General features: G+C 38.8%; 1 protein-coding gene across 1 annotated transcript in view; it reads right to left on the bottom strand.

Annotated features, from left to right (window-relative positions):
• The window catches only part of trip4 (thyroid hormone receptor interactor 4), a 121,838-nt gene that overhangs the window by 50,212 nt on the left and 47,157 nt on the right, over positions 1–24,469 (bottom strand). Inside the window, exon 12 of the mRNA XM_050052082.1 lies at positions 21,273–21,375. Within this exon, the coding sequence (XP_049908039.1) occupies positions 21,273–21,375 (103 nt within the window). The remainder of the gene's footprint in view (positions 1–21,272; positions 21,376–24,469) is intronic.

Genomic DNA, 24,469 nt, shown 5'->3' with positions numbered 1-24,469 from the left:
GGCTCTGTGTGTCTAAACACTCGCAGCTTGCCGGCAAAATGGCCCGACATTCACGGAAAATCTGGCAGTGTAAAAGGGGGTTTAAGTTTGTCTTTTTTTTGTCTGGATGTTCAAAATCAAACATGTTTATTATCATCTAAGTATTTAGTCTTGGCTCGTGCAAATACTGAAGTTCAACGGTGTGAATATTGTTAACAACCAGAAGCTGCATTCTCTCCAGCACCAAACAAGTAGCAGCAAACTGTGCAAAAAGTAAACACAGAGGAGACTTCTGGGAAGCTCAAGACCTTGAACAAGTCTTGGTTCTCTTGTACTGAGGAAAAGGAGGAGAAACTGGAGGAGCTGTGAAGTGAACACAAGCCTGTGTTTAAATCGGCATGTATGTGATCCATGAAAGGGCACTTATTTTAGTGGGAAATCCTAATTTTTGAAACAGTTTGCTTCTCTTCCCCAGTGTCTCCTCACACTAATATAGCCCATGTAACCAATGGAGGCTGGCAACTAGTTGAGTCCAAAATGTAGTTTGAACACTAATACAATTTATTTTTACGGATTATATTCATACCGAATTACAAGACCAATGACACCTTTAATCTTGTGTTTCTAGAGTTTTGTATTTTTGCAAACACAAGAGGAATTTTTAATGTCACATTTCTTAAAAGGGAGTCTGGCGTTACCTTTTCTACTAAAAGCAGGATGGGAAATAATTTCAAATGGAATCTAGTCGTAGTCTTTCAAATAATGACCCTGCAACATCCACAGTATTTGCAAAAAAAACTCAGTGTCTTCAGATTTGAGAGGCTGTGAGACTTTAGCCTTTTAAAAGTATTTTCAGTCTTTGAGTGTGTGGCAGGTATTAGTCTGACAAAACAAGCAATTTCAAAATGTCAACTAGGGCTTTAGGAAATTGTATTTTTCAACATTTTATGACATTTTACAGACCAACTAATTAATCAATTAACTGAGAAAATAAACAGCAAATCAATCAACTATTAAAATAATTGTTGGCTGCAGCCCCTGCTGACACATCACATTATTCAAAATCACCAAAATGCTCTGAGGATAAAACTACAGCTCCGAGCGTGAGTACATAAAATGCTGAACCACTTATTCATGAAGGACAAGGCTGTGTGGATGTTGTCAGTGAGGTGGCAGCACTCAGGTTTTCCCCTGCATTATTTATTTTCCGTATTGGGGTGGTCTGACCCACTCTTGTAATGAGAACTAGAGTCATGGTCTGTTTGGAGTCCCGGGGCAACGCCGTGCGACCGTGTCCCTGGATCACTGCTCAACCACACAGGCCTCTACACAGCCACTGTTTGCTCAGACTTCACTTGGACTGTAAAAGTCAAGCCTTGTTGACACATCTGTGCTGTCTCTCCCCGAGGCTAATGGCTATTACATCTGTCTGCTTCTTTTCAGAGGGAGAGGAAAACTACAAGAATCAAATGCTCTTTTGAAAACAGGCAGAGTGAAAACACTGACAGCTGATGGAAAGCTGACAGCCTCCTCTGAGGGGAATTACCACTGTTGATGTTTCTCACAGTGCAGCACCGTGGTTAAGATGTCTTTTTGAAGAAATGTTGATGGCCTTGTGGTAGCAGCGTGTCAATGTTTATACTTTACACAGGTCACACTTTACATTATGAGCTAATGTCATTTTTCTAAAGTGTGCCAGATGTAAACACCATTTCCAACAAAATAGTTTTTCATGGCTACAAAATGCCGCAGAGCACATTTGACATAAAACACGTTTTATTGTAACTGTATTTAACAACATATACAGTTAAACTGGTAACTGAGCGTTCATACCAATTTTATTATTTATCTATTTGTTGTTGTAAAAAGCTCTTGGCTGATATTAGCTTACTGCAGAAAAATCGTATCAGGAATGCAAATAACTATTATTGTCTCAATTAACTGATTAACTTTTTACCCTATCAAATGTTAGAAAATAGTGAAAATAGTTACATTTTCTTCAGTTCGAGGTGACGTCTGCCCAAAACCAAGCGATATATAAAATATATGAATACATTAGACAAAGAAAGGCTGCAAATTGTCACATTTAAGAAGCTGCAGCAAAATAATCTTTAATACTTTTGCAGAAAAAATAATGAAAACTATGAACTGATTACAAGAATAGTTGCCGATAGGTTGTATTTTGATTGAATAATCTGGCTAAAACTAAATTGCTGTACAGAAATGCAAAAATGTCAAACTGACATGCACTAATGTCATTATATAGTTTGAAAACTCCGCTGCATTTCAAATCAAGTGCTTCCTAAACTAACAGCAGCATCCACTTTTGAAGTGCTGCACCACTTTTTTTTTTACTGTACCGTACCGTTGCCGTTAATTCCCGTCCTTGTCCAGTGTTATGAACTCAGACATTCATAATGGCAGCACTGCAGCGTGTCACGGTGCAATGACCACTGTGACAGATATATGCGTGGTGAACCTTATTTTAAGTTTTATTATGATGCACAGATTTGTATATTAGCAGGAAAGTAGCACAACATGGGAGTGAAAGCAGCATTCTGTTTATCTAAATGAAAAAGTGCAGTAAAAATATTCTGTCTCTAAAATCAATGAATAATCGTGAAAAATAATCCTGATCTCAGTTTTGATCAAAATAATCGTGATTATCATTTTGGCCATAATTGTGCAGCCCTATTTCAGACTTTGATGTACAGCTGGGTTATATGACGGGAGCTCTATATACCGTGTGATGGTAGAAATCCATCGATCAGTAGAGATTTGCAAATACTGTTTGAATACCATTTGTACTGCGGAGCTATTTTGGGTAAGAATATGCTAATCCTAGGCTAGCAATGGCATGGCCAACTTAAGGTTTTACCCTAACCAGTCCCACTCCTCTTGCCTAAACCTAACCCAACCAACCAACAAAGGTAATGAGTACTAGCCAATCATAGGGAGATTAGGGCGGGTCACTCCTTCACTAGGCTAGGCGTAACAAATTTGCATTCGGGGCATGTTTTGTAGCAAATCAGGACTGGATTCTTGCTTGATCTCATGATTCTTGCGTGAAGTCAACTGTTTCACAAGGTAACATGATTTGAGGAGACATGGAGCTTCCACTTTTTTTTAGTTTTACCGTTTTGAGTCTTTTGTTTTTTTAACTCAAGTGTTGTCTCATGTGAGGCAGTTTGGTTTTGTTCAAACAAAAGAAGAAAATAATCATGAATAATTACAGTTTGGATACTTTAAACCATGTCCTAATTTAATTTACAAAATAATTACTGTTTGTGACATATACAGTTTCAGATAGTGTAGCGACTACTATCAATGAAAAAAGCCGCTAAGAGAGTAGGCTCTTAACTATGCCTCGTTCAAAGAAATCCATACTTAAGTCCAACGATGCGTTTATGGTGGTTTATTAAGCAAACTGAGATAACTAAAGCAAAATGAGATGAAATTAAATATCATGTCTTGTGATATTACGTGATGTGATTACGTGAATGTGGTCAACAGAAAATATCGGAGCCAAAACTCACCCTCTTTGTCTAAAAAGCCACCACGCCAGTGAATGATCAGGTAGAATAATGTGAAAACACACCCACACCTGTGCCAATTACTACCGGAAGTGAAATTGACCAAAAGAACGTGTGCAGCCTAAACTAATAATAAACAACGAGGGTTAAATACACATTCTGGCTCCTACAAATAGCTAAGACTTTATTAATCCCATGACAGGTACACTCACACGTTACAGAAGCTCAAGAGTCAGAAGCAAGAGGGAAAAGGTTGAAAAGGTGACTGAGTGATAAATAAAGATAAAAATATGACAAAGATACTGGTTGGATGACATTAAAATAAAATATTATAAAATCTATATACACTATGTACACCTCTCACTTACACAGATACTGTATGTCCATGATTGATAGCTGCAGAGTATCCGTGATATAAAATTACCCGGACCGTGACAGACAATTTTGGCCGTATCGCCCACCCTTACTCTGGTGTAAAATTCACTTTGCAGTTGGGTGGAAAAACATCCACTGACACTTTTTAACCACATTAAGTGACTCATTGGCCGTGTCTAGTTTAACATCCTCACCTCCGTCAGCTTCTCGAACTGTGCCAATAATCCAGCCATTGATCCTCGATTTCTAACCTGACGAATTAACAAAATCAAGGAAGCAGGCTAACTGCATGCATGCTAGCTATAGCAGACCTCTCACAATCAGTCCAGCAAACTCGCACACACACAGACGGCAGTAATCTCTCACTAATCAAGGACATCGATCACATTGCAAAGCACATCTGTCTGCATCCCCCTTCTCAGTGCCGACCCAGATTGATTACTCTGACGGGCTCAGGGCTGAGACAAAGACGGAGGGAGAGAAAGGACGGACAAAACAGAAAACAAAAGGAGATGAAAACAGAAAACTGAGGGCACCTAACATAAGGGTCAAGTCACAAAAGAGACGGGTGCAGATGTGTTGCAATCTGTTTCTGTATTTGCACATTCTCTACATAATGTGTTGGTATTTATACTGCACAAAACACTGACATTGTAGTTGCAAAGCACCCTAATAAAATGCAGTTTATGTACCATATGTGTCTTTATTCATGAACACTGACCCCTATAAATACAGAATGTAAGACCACAGAAGAAAATATGATTTGCGTTTGCTGCTCTGAGATGAGACGAGCAGCTCAGGATCAGGGTCGACTGAGAATGAATGATTAGCTGTGTACTTCATAAGCCTGAGGTGAGCATAAAAACAACTACTTATGATGGGTCCAAGCCTGCGTGTGAAAAAAGTATTTTTTCCTCCTCCTGCAAAGATTCCTCGTACCGTGGAAATAATTTGGTTCCAAAGCCGATGTTTTTTAAATCCACTGTGCTGAGTGCATGAAACAGGCATTACTCTCCTTGCTACACTTTCATCCATGCTATATTCCTGAAGACTAAATCAATTTGAACCCCAGGAGTATAACCCTCTCAGGCATCATCAGAAAAACTGGCTTGCGCAACAATACAGAAACATCTATATCTATAACAAAGGACACAGTAAGCTTCTTACACATCCATAGAATATCTGAGTGCATTCATCACACAGAGATATATTTAAACCAGGGTCAAATGTACACATGACCACATGAAGCCCTGTGACGTGATAATTGCATTACATTCAATAACAGCTAAACAGAATCTGCAGAAAGAGCGCCATTCATGCAGGAAATGTAACACTAAACAAAGCAGCGGCACGTCAAAGGCTGACTGATATCAGTCTGATATGATATGGATTTTGTAATGGTGACTGATAAAGGCAACAATGCTTCATTGAGATAAGGAAAGACACATCTATTGCCACAACAAAGAGCAATTTCTTTACACAGGCTTTTCACCCTTTACTGAGAAGGAAAACCATTTCATTACCAAGGGCGGCTGATAAAACCTCCGAGCTCAAGTGCAATCAAACACTACACAAAGCTCTCAGGTAAAGCATGTCTCTGTTAATGCTACACTATACTACATAAATACTATTTCAATAATGTATAGGATGGTTTTAAATCTAAATAAAGTAAGTGCAGTAATATTAAGATATAGCAAGAAATATTCAACCTAGTATATCTTCAAATGTTAAGACAGCCTTGAACAAATTCTTACATACACTCTTGGGGCCTCATTACAGAAACTCCCCGAGTCAGTAATCCTATCTTATCTGAGTTTAGGATGACATTCAGTTTTGGTATCATAGAAACATGTTTCCTAACTGCATATGGGAAAAAAAATACCATCTTATTTAAGGATAGTAATGTAGCTATTACAGGGCAGTGCTAACTTAGGAGTACTCAAAGTTAAGATGGAACAGACTCTGTCCTGAATTCAAAATAGCTGCCAAAAATGGCAGCTGCACTGTTGTAAGGTCTGTATGGCAATGACAGTGAAAATGGGGAACGACATGAGTCTACTCAAACTGTATGATGATACTTTAAATTTCAATGGTGGGGTTTTCTTTCCTCTACGGACATGATTAGTTTCTCCGACTCCTCGTGGCTGAAACAGAATGCCTGTCTCTTTTAACACACTTTACTGTAATACATCTTCTTAATTTATTGATGGATTGTGATCATGGGATTTCTTTGTTGTCTTGTTGTTCTGTTCTGTGTTTTAATTGTGTTTATGTTTATTGTTTACTGTACTGTACCACAAAGTGCCCCCTTGGGGACAATAAAGTTTTCTGAGTCTTGTCAAGTCTTGTCCATGATAGCAAGCTAGCCAGTAACAAATGAGAGCCGTTAATATTATGGCCTGTCCATCTCAAGTATCCTATGGGTCTTTTTCCAAGATACAGGCATGATCCAAGATACAGGCATGACAGGACAAGTGCAGACTGAAGAGGTGAATTTAGAGCCAAAGTAAGGATTTCTTTAGTTAAGATGGGAGATGTGAGATAGGACACAGCAATGAGTTTAGGAAATGCTTCTGCAATAGGAAGATATGACTTTTCCTATCTTTGTAACTTCAGTTAAGGTAGGATAAGTGGTTAGGATATTTTTCTGTAATGAGGCACCTGGATCCTTATCTGAAGCGAAAACTAATCACTTGGTTTTTCACCACCTTGAGATATCCTGATAACACCATAACCTCCATGGCAAAGGTACCAATTAATTTCCTTATAATCACCTTTTTTTTGTGTTATTTCTGTATCTAAAGGAAATGTAACCAAGTGTACGTTTTCTACCAGAGCTGGAGTTGAGGTGAAAATGGAGGACTGTAGTTTTGACTCGTAGAGGACCGGATTTAGTCCAAAATGGAAGGGGGCATTTTTTTAAAACTAGTACTTTCTAAAGATTCATGTGAACATCTGTGAACGTACACAGAGAGAGTTTTACGGGTAACTGCAGGACAAAGAGGCTCACAGAGAAGCAAACATGTTGGCGTCCAAATCTCAACAATGCCCTGCGGCTCAAGAAAACTCTTTGTATGTATATGTCAGAGATTTCAGTTTCAGTTAATTTGTTTTCGATTGCCCAACAACCATTAATTGGTAACTACCCAGTTTTATGTAATTAAAATGCAAAATGATGTGAAATACATGAGGCCCATACTCTTTGGTCCAGCGCTCCATTGGCTCAGTGAGCTTTAGCGCCACATTTCAAAGCACTGTTCACTTGAAGGTGGTGAAGTTTTAAAGTTTTGTGATATAAATGTATTTCCTTTCATGTTATTTTCTGATGGCTTTGCTAACAGACAGCTTTCTAGGTGTGTTAACAAGCTGAAACACAGTGTCCACTGCCAAAACACTAACTCCACTGGTAAGCTAACGTTAGCTGGAAGCTAGCTAGCAGCGCTGCTCATTTGCGATTACAGCTGGTGACAACTTCCCAGTAGTGGGATGACGTTGTGACAGAAACATGGTGGCCACACCCTGGTCTCTCCATAGGTCGCCCCTTTGAGTAAGCAGCTTCATTTTAAGCAGCAAAATCCCTTCAGCATTAGCTATATTAGCACCACTATTTGTGCTGACGCTGCTAACAGTGCTAGCAGTTGCTGCATTCAAATGGGGTTATGTTTACCATGTTCACAAGAAGAGACCATAATGAACACCTCCTCTTGTGGTATTCACTACCTCGCAAGTGGTTTTGAGCGCTCCAAGTTCAAGACTTCATGTACACGATACCCCATGTCATAAATATGAGTTAAAGAATTCCATTTGAACGCAGCTAGTAATAACATAGTTAACAATGCTAAAGGAAGTCTGCTCACCAGGGCAACTTCGGGGGCGGGGCATAATGTTTCCACCACAATGCTGTTGGGTTAGGATAACGTTACTAGCAGTAATTGCCAAATGACTGGTGCCGCTAGGTAGTTCCCTCCTGGCGTGGCTGGTGCACAGTACAGAGTGGCTCAGGCTAACGTTAGCTAACCAGTGGAGATCAGAGGGTGGGCAGTGGGCATTACTTTTCAGAATGTTAACGTGGCTAACGGGCTGTCTTTCTCCCATGAGATCCAGGTGATGCTCAGTGCAGTTAATTGAAGAATAGCAAAATTTTCCTATAAACTGACATGTAACTGGTCAAACATATTTTCGGTGGTTAACAAATAGACACTAAACTATTGACATTCCTAGCAAGTAATAAGGAAAAGGCCAAGAAACCATGTCTGAACCCCTCCTGTGCCTGTCTGCACAGACAGATATACTCACACATTATTCTGTGCTCAGTCCACACAGTCATAAATTTTGGGCTATGCAGACCCTGGCGGACATGATGGCGAAATGCACGCAGCCACATGGATGCAGAATGTATCATCTGGGGCTTAAGAAAGTTCAGTATGTCAAAAATAGGTTACAGTAATGTTCGTTCACTGAAAAATACAAATTTCATAACAATAAAGCAAAGTACTCTGTCACAGATTAATTTAGTTTCCTGTGAATGCAATTCAGCATGCAGAGGTGTTGTCAGTGAATCTGTAAGGACAAGCACATCTACTATGGCAAAGTTTATTGCTTGGGGCTCCCTCTTGCTCCCATGCCTGTGTGCTCTGGTCTCTGCTCAGCAGCTCAGCTCTCTCCTCTCTCTTCTCTTCTCCCCTCCCCATTAACCGGCTGACAGATCAGTAATAAACACAGCCTGTCACCTTCAAGGCCTGCCTCTCATTTACTAGAGAACACATGAAACCCTGCTCTCTTGTTCCCTCTCTCCCTCTCCCTCTCTCTCTTCCCTTCATCCGCCGGGCTCATTGGAGCTGAAACCTGATTTTTGGCCCCGTCCGCCTCCGAGGCAGCAAATTCTCCTCTGCACCCAGATAGTCCTGAAAAAGGCATGAATATTAAATGGAAAATCCATGAATAAATAATCAAAAAAGGACTTCCGTCGCTCTAACCTCTTTCTGTCTCCCAGCAGTGGATGACGGAGGAAGAGCGCAGGGGAGAAATAGAGGAGAGACAAAAAAAAAATCATGACCACCTCAGGAGAAAAGGTGGACATTTGTTAGGTAATTGGCTTTCTCTATTTGCAATCCCATGGTGCTGCGATTTCACACATAAAACAAAGAGGTAATCACAAGGTAACAGTGCAGCCGATACTTAGTGGAACAAAAATTCACCCGCAATATTTTCACTCCGAATATATTGTGTTATTTCCATATGCAGTGCAACCTGAGGGATAAAAGCCATACATATTGTAACAGCTTGATAATGTATGTGAAGAAAATGCAAATGATATTGAAAAGAGAGCTGGAAGTGCAATGTGTACAAGGGATATGATGTTGAATGCATAACAAACAAATAAAGAGAATCATTTATATGTCATATATACTGACTAGTCCCTCTGCACATGGCTGCTACACAGAAACAAGTGAATATAGATTATTTTGCTTCAAGCAATTCCCATAAGAGTGCTTAACATGTATTGTACTGGATTTCAGTGGGCTGCATTCTTTAACAGAGCACATGGAGACAGTGTGAGACAAGCAGCTACTAGTCAGTAAGTACCTATGTTGTATTTACTATGTGTGGCTGCTGTATAATATGTGATTGTGTGGGTTAATGTTACATATACTGTACATTGCAGCCCCAGTGTCATCTACTAATCATCAGCTTGATGAATCAATTACACACACTAAAACTGAGCAGTAGAATAGTAGTTAAAGGTACAATTTTAACCAACCTTTTTAATGCAATTTATGGCAAAAGGGTTATAATCTCGAGACATCTCACAATTTGATTCAGCTCAGACTCAGAGGTCTACAATACAATTATCAAGGCATCAAAATTTTTCATTTCTGACAGCCAGGCCATATGACCTATAAATAATGTTGGGATTTTTTTTTTGGCTATATTGTGCTGCACGATATATATCTTGAAATTTCCTCCACTGTAGAGTACTAATATATTAAACAGCTAAACTATTGTTACAGTGAAGTTACATGAAGTACTGTTAAAATAAAGTTAAATCAAGTATTGTTAAACCAAAATTAAATTCATGTTCTACGATTAAATAAAGTACTGTTATAATAAAGTTAAAGTCCTGTTATAATAATGTTAAATAAAGTATTGTGATAATAAAGTTAAATAAAGTACTGTTATAATAACATTAAAGTACAGTTACAATACAGTAAGATAAAGTACTGTTACAATAAAGTTATATAAAGTCCTGTTATAATAAAGCTAAATCAAGTATTGTGATAATAAAGTTAAATAAATTACTGATATAATAACAATAAAGAACAGTTGTGATTAAGTTAAAGTCCTGTTACAATAAAGTTAAATAAAGTAGTAAAATAATCTTAAAGTACTGTTACAATAATGTTAATTAAAGTACTATTATAATAAAGTTAAGGTACTATTATAAAAAAGTTAAAGTACTATTATAAAAAAGTTAAATCAAGTAGCATTATCATGAAATTAATCCAAACATAACCACCTGGCTCGTCTCAGACTGGAGGTGTTGGTGTTTTTGCTGAGAACTTGGAGCCTCCAGTCAGCAGTTAGATGTGAGCAGTGAGGGGAAAGTTAAACTGCCACAGCAGTGCTGTTAAAAACGAGGATTTATTCACTGTGAGCAGGAAACAAACTTACAGCTCTCTGGTTAATATATAAAAAATATTTACAGGTCGCACTAGTGCTCCATGGTCGTGGTTAGAAGTCCTGCAGATACAAAAACACACACACCTCACCTGATCACACACAAGTGACTCTTGGCTGTTGTATTTCTGATTAACTATCTGCTCAAGGGTTATTTACTCCATTGAACTGCACTTGTTACCAACAGTAGTACTCAAGTCTTTAGAATGATAACTTAATGTCCATTTAAAGATGGTGAGAACATTTAACATGCACATAAAATGACACATGTGAAAGTCAGACCGGATTGCACTCTGGCTGAGCTCACAAGACATGAGAAATTAAGGCTTAATTTTGTCGTGGTTTTCTACTCCTGAGAGATAACACAGGAGAGACAAGAAATAAACACCGTCCTCTAGTTTGACTGTGGTAAATTGGTGCAATTGGTCAGTAATTACCCAGACAATTGTTTTCTCTTAGCTTTACAATATACTACTAACAGTGGGTACGTTTAAGCAATTCGTTTTTGCTGGTGACAGCCCAACTAGCAGAAATAAATAAAGAAATAAAAATCCATTTTGTCTGGAGAACCTCTTCATTTGAAAAACAACAACTAATTTAACACTGGTGATTGATGCAAATGGCAAAGAAAACTCAATCTATCCAACAACTTACAAATACACATGGTATTACAGTTTTCAAAAACGTAATACTGGAAAAACAAAGCACATTGTTTGGATCATTATATCATTATATACACTGCAAATAAAGAAGAAGTATTTGTGGGAGTATTCCAAAATACTGATAGCTGTTTCAATGGCTGTTAAAATATATCTGAATTCTGCTGAACATCAGAATAGATCATCTAAAGAAATGGAAGGAAATGGAAGAAAATGATGTTGGCGCCTCGAGCCTAAGACAGGAGAACTACTTTGTTGACCTTGAGGTCCTTTGAAATGACTCCAGTCTCCAGTGATTTTGAGATTATATATGTCAATGACTTGCGCTAGTAGAGATAAAAAGATCTCATCATGACCTACAGCTTGAGCTGAATTTCTCATTTTAGCAATTATATCCATGACTTCCTTCCCCGTAGTTGGATCAAACCTCAGCTGGAGAGAGCTCTTTTGTATCTGCTGGAGAGGCATCAGAGTGACTAATCTCTATAGAGGAAGATAAGCCAGTACTCACAAAGCACTCACTGAATTCATATGTTATATCACAAGAGTTATATGTTCCGCACCAAACTGACTGAGGAGCTGGGAATGACCTTTTCTGCTTTTAAAAGGACGTTCTGTTTTGTTTCTATAATGGATGAATCTTTATAGAACAATGCACACTGCAGAGCTGGATTTTTTTGATCATGATAACATTTGCAGCCATATCTACGAGCATTACTTTAAAGCCTGCCAAATTATCCCAAGATGGAACAAAGGCATTACGATGCCCTGAGCTTATGAACCACATTTGAATACTTGAACTGTTGCTCTCCTTTCACTAATTCAGTGCTTTAGTCAGTTGAATATGGGAGTGCTTGTACAAGAGATTTGCACGTTTTTTTTTTCTTGCTGGTTGAGCACTCTTTAAACAAGGCTTAAAGCCATTTGATTCACTCATGGAACATTACTCTGGGTATCCACCCTTCATGCTTGGAAGCAATAGGATTTTAATTCTTCGGAGGCATCATAATAGGAAGGTCAAACATAATTCTCAGGTTACCTAATGCTTTGTTCTGCAGAACAGCAAGTAGCAGCCTCGGGCTTGTTCTGCAGCAACAGTCCCAGCATGACATCTAACAATTTACGTTGAGATGGACGGTGATTCAGAGTTCAACAAATACTTAGCGAAATTGAAAGTTAAGCCTCAATAAATTCAGTTTAAGATGACAAAGGGGATGAAACAGGAAGGGCTTATCTTAGAAACAAACTACCTACCTGGCTGTGAAATGAGTCGCCATCACGCATTGAATTAATCACAGTAGTCTGAGCTCAGATCTCCGCCAGACCACAGGATCCCGTTCAGATTCTAGTCATTAAATTAAACATGTGGCTAATTGTGATGCCTCCAACAGCTTTAAAGTTCAGTATGGGGCCAAGGATTTTGAGTCTTGAATCTCTGGATGCTACAAGATAATTAACTGTCCATTGTAACTAAGGAAAACCAACCTCACCATATTGTTGAAAATCTGTTGTCACGGCTTGATGAGGGTTAAAATTAGCTCTGCTAAGAAGGTTATGTTTTTCGGTTTGGTTTGTTTGTCTGTTGGTTTGTTTATTTGTTGGTCTGCCTGTTTGTCAGCAGAATTACAGAAGAGCTAATGGCCGATTTTCATGAAATTTAGTGGAAGATGTTAGCCTGGGAAGCAGATGAATCAGCGAGCATTTGTTTTATTTGCTGCTTTGTCTGCTCCCCCTCTTGTTCAGACAGATTTCCAGTAGAACAGAACAGAACAGAATATACCTCTACTGTCAACCATGGGTGTCATTACAGAACACTGTCTGTGGTTTAAACCTCATCAGTCATGTTATTGAGTTAAGAACAGTGTTCGGCGCTAGTAACGAGTAGTGTAACTAATTACTAATGGAAGTTTCAGCAATAATATTACAATTACTCCAAACCCAAACAACTCCTTACAACGTTACTCTTGTTATCATGTCACTACTGACTTGAAATACAACAGTCACATCAGCTGACTCATTTTCGTAATCATAAACTAGCACGCTAGTTGGAAACGCTTACCTTAGCGACTGGAAATATTCCCATTACTTTGGTTTTGTTGGGAGGAAAGATGACAAGAACACTGTTGCTGCAGGTAGTCGGACTAAAACTTTTTCCACTGCGAAAAACACATCCTCAAACCTCCAGTCTGAAACACCTCAGCGACTACGACTGACAACACAACAAGTGAAGCTCCAGGAAATACACCACACCAAAGGTGAGCCCTCCTCGGCTGAAGAGGTCGGCTGCAGCTCTACACTGGCTAAACAACCAAAACTGGATTTTAATCGTTGACAGCTGCAGCTACAAAGATGTGATGAAGCTTGTGGCTGGATATGTGGCGGATGTTATGTTGTTCCATAAGTGACTCTCTGTCTTTCGGGCAGAGCCTTGGGAAAATACTGGTCAGGCAACAGAAAACCCCTGGGTAAATAGAAGCTAGCTAGCTTTAGCTACACTTAGCGGTGACTGCCATGACATTCACATAGAAGCACACATTTCAATTTTGGGGAGATACGCAAACACTAATTTTGTGGGGTGTAAAGGAAAACTAATATAACGAGTAGTGTAACAAATTACTGTTGGCAGGGAGTAATAAGTAAAGTACTACTATTACTTTGAAAAGAGTAACAAGTAATGAGCCCAACACTGGTTAAGAATACTGCTGGCACTTGGGATGGAGGACTTCTTACATACATTTTTGGTCGCCAGAGGGACTCCCAGAGCTCAAGAGCTCAAACTGGCTGAAGAGAGGGTGGGAGATATCTGCCAAGATACTCCTTACTTTCTCCATCGTCCTTTCTATAAAGAGCTGGGTCAAGGGCTTTTGTGGCCTGTGGTTAGGACTGTCACAATCCTAGAAAGATTATTCATGGATGTACAGTAAAGGTGAATCGGAAGGTGGAAAGGAAGGTGAAACGTTAAAACACTCTCAACCACAGTTTGGTAATCTGCCCTCTTGCACCAAGACCACTGTGTTTCCTAAGAAGATCAAGTCGCTGTGAGCATTTGTTGAAAGTATTTCCACAGGAGCTCACATGGGAGTCCTAAACCGTACCAAGGTACTTAAAATTTTCCACAGTTTCAACACGTTGGCCATCGAATGAAACTGTTCGCAACCATTTATCTAACATGGGGCAGGATTGATACGATGACTGACAACTTGCATTTTGTGCTTAATGTAAAATATGTGATGATATCAAATTTTGCGCATACTTATCTTAGTAAAGACCACCGAGCACCATCGAGGCATTTTTGAGAAAACAACCAAGATGGCTGTAGCTGTTGTGTAACTTTCTGTTAATGCACTATTTTCAAAGTCTGTTGGCAAAAATGGCAACACTTGTTCACAGACATATTCGTGCTACACCATCACAGCTCACCTCTGCATGCTGTAGTCTGTTTACATTTGTCCGTTGCTAAGGGCTACGCCAAATGTTTCTTTGCTCTGATTGGTTGCAGGTCTGCCTAACTGTGTCCAGAGACATTTTGGTCTATGGCTGTTCATAACGCCAGACAAGAGATTCCTGACTAATTCGCATTTGCAAATTGGTCTGGCAATACCAGGCTTGACAGGTGTAGCATGGGCAAAGGAACAACCCATTAAATTTTAGAGCAGATCTGAATCATGTGGTGTATACGAAAATATTTTTTTAATTTCTTTAGCATTACAAGATAGGACATTTTGCCTTGACGGAGGTCCGCGCTTTCTACCTGCCCCTGTAGATATTTTTATATCACTTAATGTGTTTGAATCTTTTGGATCAGATGATGTTATTTAACTGTTTTATTTCGCTATTTAACTCTTTCACTGCCAAAGACTAGTTATCTCATCTTAGGGAAGCCAGACTGCCAAAGACGAGATATCTCGTCTTAGGCTTTTTTTAATTGCAACGTTATACTGAACGTCTTGTCCAACTCCTCTGTGAAGATCAGACTTGTATCTTCAAAGTAAGTGCAGAAAAATGCATTTGGATAGAGAGATACAAAAGTATAACGTAATTATTCCGCATTTACCTCACATTTCAACAGAGACAACAGCGATTACAGTTTACAGTGTGTTACAGACTAGGATTACGGAAAAGGATTTGGCTTTTTGGACTAAGGATATCGGCGTTTTGTTTTTACCGTCTTTGGCTTTACGGACTTTGGCTTTACGGACTTTGGATACTGACTTTGGATAAGGATTTTGGATCACGGTTTGAACGGTACAATGCCGCAGCGTCGTTCGAGGTCTGGGGTTGCCCTCAAGCAACTTACTCTTGTCGAGATGTTAACACCACAAAACGCCAGTGCTACTGGGCCGGGCCAGGCTGAGCCGAGCCGGGCTCTACCGGAGGCCAGTGCGCCCGAGGCTGAAGAGGCGCAGCTCACATCTGCGGCCTCGTCCTTTGATCAGCAGCGACAGGGTGTTGCTGCCAGCCCAGACCCAGGATCCGGTGATCATGGGGGAAACCGTGTACATAAAAATATTGTACTGGTACACCTGAAAATGACTGCCGACACAAAAACGTCTTTTTCTCAAGATTTTGGTGCCAAAGTGGCTTTTTGGGCTAAACTAACCTATTGAACCTACTGAAACAAGTTAAAAACACACAGTTTTTTTTTGCTGGAAAGTAGAGACTCTCTTCTTTCATTTGGTGGGTTGCATGTGTATATGCTAATAGTACATAATATATGGTGGGTCTACAAAAATCAGTCAAAAAGCTGGAAAATGCCTGGCAAGCTGGTGGATTTTTTTTTGAAAATGCCTGGCAGTGAAAGAGTTAACTGTTGATGTTATTTAACTTATTTAACTGTGTCAAGGTCCAGTCACTTTGGCACTTTTCATTAAACCAGAGCTTAAAGAGTAAAACTTCAAAATAAAAGGAATGTTGCTGTTGGGTAAAGTGCAGATTTGGTTTGGCATTTTGTATCAGAGCTACTAAACACTACATGAAGAAAATGTTTTAAGTATAGTGTTATATGATATGTGTTTCACTTTTACTATGTGGTTATGTACACACTAGCTGTATGTACATAGTCACATCATAAGGAGGATGTCAGGCTATTAAAAACATGCGGCAAGTGAAGGATAGCTATAAGGAAGAGAAAAAGGAAATGCTGGTTCATGTCAGGGAGCCAAATAGCTTTCAACACCCAGACTGACCTTCAGCTTACACAGAAGCACACACACACACAGATATAAATGTTCACAGGATGTGACCATAAACCATAATGCACATCCCTTATTACAGCGAGTGAGCCTTGGCCGTATGCCATTTTAAATGTCACAGACTCCTCCACAGGGTAATGACTGATCAACCAGCATCGAGCATAGCCGTAGCATATTATCTACAAAGCCAACTGTAAAACTGTCTAGAGAGAGATGCAGCATTGCATTATTTGATTTGATAATTGCCAAATGCATCCAATAATGTTCATCCATATGCAGGTGTGCTCGCTTTTCCGTCCTTTTAAGCTTCCATACTGTAATAAGCAATATTACTACAGTGCCAGTAAAGCAAAGTGTCTGCTAGTGCTGCTGAGCCTACGAGAAATACTCACTATAGACTTCAGCATCGTGCAGCTCTCACCTCATCTGTTTGGCTCGCCAGTCATATAAATCAAAACAATTCACATTTATTGAAAACACACAAACAGCTGCAAAATATCACACACAAAATGCAAAGGAGCTAAATAAAAAAGTGGCAGGTGAAGAAAAACAAACCTCTAGCAAAGCAATTAGACTAAAATAGCTTTTGTCACCAGTTAGAAAACAAACACATTAATGTTAATGTCAGTGTTTTACATGTTTGGTTTTGATGTCTTTTTGTTGTGTTTCGTGTAAAAGATGGGGATTATAGCAATTATGTGTAAATACTGTCTTGAACTGTATGTATATCTTGAAATAGACCCCTGGGGAGAGTAACTGTTGCCAAGGTAACAGCTAATGGGGATGTAAATATATAATATATAAAAAAACAGGACTTAATTCACATCTAATGTTTAATCGAGGCTCCCACTTTTACACAACATGATGCAGAATTTGCTCAATAAAAGAATCAATCTCAGCAGCCACACAGTGTTTACATGCTACCATTAATGATTAACACACTAATGAAAAAACAGTTGTGCATGTTATGTAATAAAACACTGAGCCTGCTGTGTGCAATGGAAAAAGCAGTAAACTGAAGCCTCTTCTTGCTCATTCTGATGAGGCATGAGATGGCTGGCAATGGCGGTGACAAGCGGATCTTGTCGATGTAAGCTGCTGGGGGAGCAAAAAATACTTGTGCTAAGCCCCCCTGAGTAAGATGAGCGGCAATGCCGTGACCCGTGAGATGCAGTGGGAATTGAGGTGGAAGAGGGGCCGAGAGAGCAAGAGAGTGAGATAGTGAAAAGCTAGCCGGTGACAGAAGAATAAGACAGGCTGGACTGTGTAGGTCCGGTGGGTCAGGATAACCGATCCAGATACAAGGCTAATGTGGGCAGCGGGGAGCATGTTGTGATCAATGCATGTGACATGACAGAGGCATGCCATACATGCAAAGCTGTACACAGAATGGAGACATGATGCAATAGGACATGCATGCTCAACATATTGTGGGTATGATGTGTACTATTCTGAAGTTTGATTGATGAGATGGGACTGCACTGCAGTGTCAAAACATGTGACAGATTATTTTATTACATACTGCCCTGTACCCGGTGTAGTCAGTACAAAATTATCAACTGTGGTCTGTATCCATTTTGGGGGGATATCAGTGTTCTTACATGTGAATTTGTTGCATTATGTATTGATTTTGTGTTGCTAATCTCAGGATACTAACTGTTAGTTTAACTAAAATAAGAACATCAGTCACAAGGCTGCATTACTTAAACAGTCATGTGATGGTGTGCATGTTTGGCTAAGAATAAGTCTATCAAGTTACAAACATGAAAGCCAGAACAAAGCTGGAAGACTGTACTGTACAAATATATCTCTTAGGTGGTTCCCAACTGGTGGGTCGCGGTCCAAAAGTGGGCCGTGGGACCATTCTGAATGGACTGCAAGTGACTCGCAAATGTGTCAAGTTTGTAAAAAACTAATTTTATTTTTTAAGTACAGTGAATTTCCGGCACAGAGCTTTAAGATGAAGTGCTGTTTCCTGCTGTAGGTTAAGTGAGTAATGGACAACTATTTGACAGAGACAGCAAACTGGCTCAACGATATGGCCAATCACTAGTATGATGCTGAATATATTAAACTGTGTAGACCTTGAATGAATGACTGAGGGGAAATTTGGACCCTGTGGCTGGTAGACAATGACATGCAGAGTGCCACTGGTTCAGAAAAAAAGTATTATTTTTTTTTATATGGAAAGTGAGGTCATCAAAACAAGTGCTTAGAGTAAAGCCTTACTTATCAAGGTATTATGGTCTACCAGGGTATTTTGAAATCTCAAAGGTTCGATTCTTAGTACCTTCAAAAATACAGACACTCTTTACACACACACTTTTTATTAAACTGATACGGAGATGCTGTATTGAGGCGATATATTGTAGTACACAGTACACGCCACCAGAGGTCAGTCTCCACTGGTCAAACAGGCAGCTGAGCTGAGATAGACAGTGACTGTGAGTGTTGGGGATAACATTATAGGACAAGTAAAAAAAGAGAAATTACTCTGCTCCTGTTTGGGAGTGTTGTAGGGGTGGGGAAAAAAATCGATACTGCCTAGTATCATGATATTTTTGTGTGGCAATATCGTATTGTCACAAAGTGGCAAGTATCGATTTTTTTATTATAGAAATTATTCATATTACAAATACAAATTAAACTTCAGGTAGCCCACTAGAATAATATAATCAATTGCTTTTTCTGTCTACTAGATACATTTTACTGCTAAGTGGCTGAAGTGAGACAGAACAGACTGAAAACTTTATCTTATTAGATAAAACAGAAGTTGACAAAGTTGTCCTTTGGGGACATAATTTACAGTTGAAAAAAGGTAATAAATCATTATATATTTTATCACGATACTTAGCATGTCAAAACACATTTAAAATCGCAATAATATCATATCATGACTTAAATATCGTGATAATATCATATTGTGGATCCTTCCCACCCCGAGAGTATTGCCACATATAACTTTATCTCGAGATGAGTTATTATAACTACAAAAGCAGTTTATTAGCCACGATATTTTATTCAACACATCACCTGGGTTCAGCCCACTGATGCCTCGGTATCCACCACAGCAACAAGTGTCATCAGGTCCTCCAGCAAGATTATTATTATAATCTTATTCTACGGCCAGACATATTTTAGCCTAGCAAGACTTTGGGGGTTGGGGAAAGAAATCAATACAGCCTAGTATCGCAGTATTTTTGTGTGGCAATATCGTATCAATGCATGGACGCCAAGTATCAATCTTTTTATTATAAATTATTTATGTTACAAATACAAATTCAACTTTTGGTAGCCTTGGTAACTTTTTCAGTCCAGTAGATACAATTTCTGGCAATAAAAATAACTGAAGTCAGAGGAAAAAACTGAAAACTTTATCTTATTATATAAAACAGATGACAAGGTTTTCCTTTGGGGGCATAATTACAGTTGAAAAAAGGTAATAAATCACAATATATTGCAATAAACATTATTGCAATACTCATCATATTGCAACAGTTTTTAAAATCGCAATAATATTGTATTATCATACACTATATACCACAGTGAAATGTCAAGGAAGGTATGTTGGTATGAATAATTAGATAAAGCCCAAGCCTTTCTGGTATTTGATCTTTTTTGTTTTGTCCCTTTGGAGAAAATCTGAGTCATCGTAAATGAACTGCAAAAAAAGAAATAAAGGTAAAAACATGCTGCAGGTACTGGAAAATGAATAAGAATGTCGAATAATGCTGAACAATTTACTACGGGCAAGTTCAACACAGCCATATTTATCCATGCACGGATAGAAAGCAAGCTGCTGATTCATAAAACCACAAGCTATTGTACGTTTAAATAATGTAGGTAGGTAGAGATTTCCCTGCAGCGATCTGTGCCCACAACAGCAAGCTTGTAAAAATGTGTCTGCATGTTTCATCAAGTTCAGCCTTTTATTCACAACCATGTTAATGCCGGTTAGAATTAAACGTATAAACAATTCAAGACTTTAAAATAAAAGAACAGGCATACAGAGTAGCCTGATTTTTCACTCCACATCTCGTGTGGCAGGAATAAGCAATAAACTGTCGACCTCTGTAACAGAGAGACAAAGACTTACACAGTATTTACAGACTTCTGAAACCTTCTGTATCGTAATCAAATTCAACACATTTCTCCAGACCTGCTGAAATCCTATACAACAAGCACTTCATTTCATAGTTCACTGCTCAGGTTGGTGCTAAACCTCTGAAACCTTTTCAAATGTTCTTCATTTTCACAAAAATGGAGACAAGGTCGTCATACCCATTTTAGTAAGACACAGCTACTGCTACGTTTTTACCTTGAGCCTCTCAAAAAGCCTTCTCCATCGATCTGGAAAGATCTGAAAGAGGCACAGCTGCATAAACAATCCTCTCAAGTCTTTAGAGGGTTCTGAAATATTAACAAAAGAGCTTGCAGGTACATCATTTTGCAGCAGCAGCTATGGCAGCAGAGGGAAAATGTGTTTGAGTCCTATTATAAATCACAAAATACAGCAACAACATTGCACATCCAGGCCTGGCTTGTCCCCCAGGCAACCTGACAGCAAAATCCCGTCTTTACAGATGGCTCTCAGAGAGGACCTGTACATGTGTATGGGGGAGAGCACTTTGTGTGTTTGTGTGTGTGTTATTCTGTTTTATTAATGAACATATAGTCATCAGACCCTGTGCCGAGCATTATCACTCTTTTGCAGGTCCATTTATGCATGCGTGTGTGCATACAAATGCAGAGGAGAGAGCTGATAAAAAAAATAAAGAAATAAAAAGAAATCCTGAGTCGGCTCAGGCTAATTTCATCCACTCCACTTCCCCTTACATGAAAGAAGCACGACTTACAGATCTTGTGTTTCCCTTTCATGGGGAATTTCACCAGCAGCTCCTGGGGGTTGGTACAGATGAAGACGAATGGGGAAGCAGACTCCTCACAGGTATCAGGGAACTGCAGGGGCGGGGAGGGCGAAAGGGAAGAAAAGAACAGTTTAGCATCATCTTACACAGAACTAGCACGGCCATATTGTGCACTGAATATGTTAAGTTTCATGATGCCCGGTATCACCGTCATGAATGATTCAGCGAGCATCTCTGTTTACACACCTACATCAGGCAAAATGTCCTCCGTGCCTGATGTAAGACTACATGCCCCGACAGCAACTAATAGTTATGAGTCTCTCTGGGTTTTATGTGCTATAATTGCACAACTAATGATGCAGTTGGTAATGAAAGCAGTTTCACCACTCGCAAGCAGCAAAGACAAGACAAAAATATATTACAAGCACCACCAAAATCCAAGAAATCCTAAGTCTTGGCGCTGCACATGAATACCATCATATACCCTATACCCTGGTGAAATTTCAGGAACATATTAAGGTGTGAGAAATTGACTATTGCCCTAATCTACACAATGTCAAATGGGGCTGCAACTACTAGAGGCAATTTAATGCATGTTAACCAGTGTTGTACTAGTTACTGAAAAATAGTAACTAGTTACCGTTACTAGTTACTTCATTATGTAAAACCAAAAAGTAATGCGTTAATAAGAAAAGTAACTTTTTAGTTACACGCGCACTAGTGTCATCTATACTCTTGTATGTCCTGACTGTAGATGACTGAGTGGGGACGCTAGAGGGCGCTAGGTGCTTTTCTTTTTTGCAGTGTAGTTTTTCTAAGCCACAAAGAAGACAACATTTATTGATGTTTTGGGAAACTGAAACTCTGCACTGCAGCCCAAAACATTTCCTAACTGTATTGGCTCGTAGGTACATCGCCTAAGCAACAGCGGATGGAGTTTAACCAAGGAACTGTTAGACTACAACTTGACAAAACAACTGAACAGTATAGGAAACATGCAACCTACAACTTGACAAAACAACTGAACAGTATAGGAAACATGCAACCATCTTCTACAGTGGAGTCACTCGCTGTCAGGCAGCTAAACGTTGTACAACTACGTTACTTAGATACAAATATGGAAAATGAGCTAAAGAGAACATTTGAAGAGCTACATGATGATGTCGAGTTTGTCGCCCACCACAGACATTGTCTGTCCACAACAAAAGCTTCCTCGGGATAACAATGGATATGACGTCACTGGATATGACGTTACTGGGACTAAAAATCTACAGAAGCGCTACCGCTTAATGTAATGTTACAGCACTGTGGTGAGGCCAGCAGGTCGACAGTGATTTCAGAGATGGTGAGAGACGTGTTTCATTAAGATGCTCTGGTAAGAACTGTTCATATACCTCTGTCTGACTTGACTATCTTTTATTGTTTAGGGCTAAAATATTTAAGTGAAAGGGAACCTCAGTTTGTGAAGGAATACTGCATGCTGCGCGCCGTTTTAAAATCTGGCCAAAAATAACGCAGTAACACACCGTTTGGTAACGGTTACTGAGTTACTGAATTTAAAAACTAACGCGTTAGAGTATTAGTTACTGTCAAAACTAACGGCGTTACTGTAACGCGTTACTAATAACAGCCTTCCTAAGAAGCCTTTAGTTATTGAAAAGACACTAACAGGTTGAAAATATCTTTGTAAACATAAGGTATATTCTCTCACAGTCTCTTAGTTCACAATCTATCCTTTCTTTACTTTGTTATCATCTATTGTTCGTGGCATAATAAATACACCATTAAATGGTTGAGGAAATTAAGAATTGTATTTTTTTGCTAGACCTATAGAGAAAAGTCATACTAAAAGATTACTAATTTTAAAACAATCCAAGTTATATGACTTAAATGCATTTTCTTATTTTGCATTTAGTTTATGTAAAGCACTTTGTAATCAATAACAGCTACTTAACATTTTTTGTTATTATAGTACAAGAACATCAGCAGCGTACTTTAATTACTTCAATACACTGCTGACTGTACAATTTAAAAGGAAGCTGAAAAAAAAAAAAGAACGTTAAAAGGGTAGGTGTAATAAGCTAAGGTTTCAGCCGACACCTTTGTGGTCCTGTTTTGTTTACTTTTCTTTTTTTGTTTACCTTTTGTTTGTTTTTTGTTTGCTAAAAAAAGCATTAATTTCATGGTTATGTATTGTCTATCGACCAGTATATTTGAGTTTTATGAGTTGGAAAATGACCGAACTAAACTAAACTGAACTGAACTGAACTGAACTGAACTGAACTGAAATAAACTTAACTAAACTACACAGAATGGAGTAAATGTATCTTGTTATTTACTTTCAACAGGACNACTGAACTGAACTGGACTGAACTGAACTGAACTGAACTGAACTGAACTGGACTGAACTGAAATAAACTTAACTAAACTACACAGAATGGAGTAAATGTATCTTGTTATTTACTTTCAACTACACAGAATGGAGTAAATGTATCTTGTTATTTACTTTCAACAGGACGCCATTCTTCTCGAGCCCCAGCTAGCCGGCGACAAGTACCGTTTGCTGTTTTTGCGGTTATTAAACCAAAAGGTTTAAATGAATCAGGATGTTTGTGGAACTGCAACATTGCATTGTGAAACTCGCAATATGAGGATTTTTTAAGTTTATTTAACCTTTATTTAGATAGGTGATCTTATTGACACGTGCCGGCTTATTCTCCGGAGAGACCCGATAAAACTTACTGGCTGACGTGGGCCACCTACAGGTGATATTTGATGGCCACAGAGTAACGTTTTGCTCTAACCGGCCATCAGGCCATAGTTAATATTGAACCCTACAATTCTGTTGATTAATTTCTCGATTATTTGTTTGGTCTGTAAAATATCAGAAAATGGTGAAAAATATCAATCAATGTTTTTGAAAGCTCAAGATGACGTCCTCAAATATCTTGTTTTATCCACAGCCCGGATATTCAGTTTACCGTCATAGAGGATAAAAGAAACCAGAAAATATTTATATTTAAGAAGCTGGAATCAGAAATATTTGAGTTTTTTATTTCATAAAAAATTAATCAAACCAGTTCATCGATTATCCAGTTAGTTGGTGACTCATTTAACAGTTGACAACTAATCGATTAATTGATTAATCATTGCAGCTCCGCAGCCAAACAGACAAGAATCACATT

This window comes from Epinephelus moara, chromosome 1 (assembly GCF_006386435.1).
Source record: "Epinephelus moara isolate mb chromosome 1, YSFRI_EMoa_1.0, whole genome shotgun sequence".
NCBI classification, from domain to species: domain Eukaryota; kingdom Metazoa; phylum Chordata; class Actinopteri; order Perciformes; family Serranidae; genus Epinephelus; species Epinephelus moara.
The sequence above is the reverse complement of the archived record's forward strand: the minus strand, read 5'-3'. Positions and strand labels throughout refer to the sequence as shown.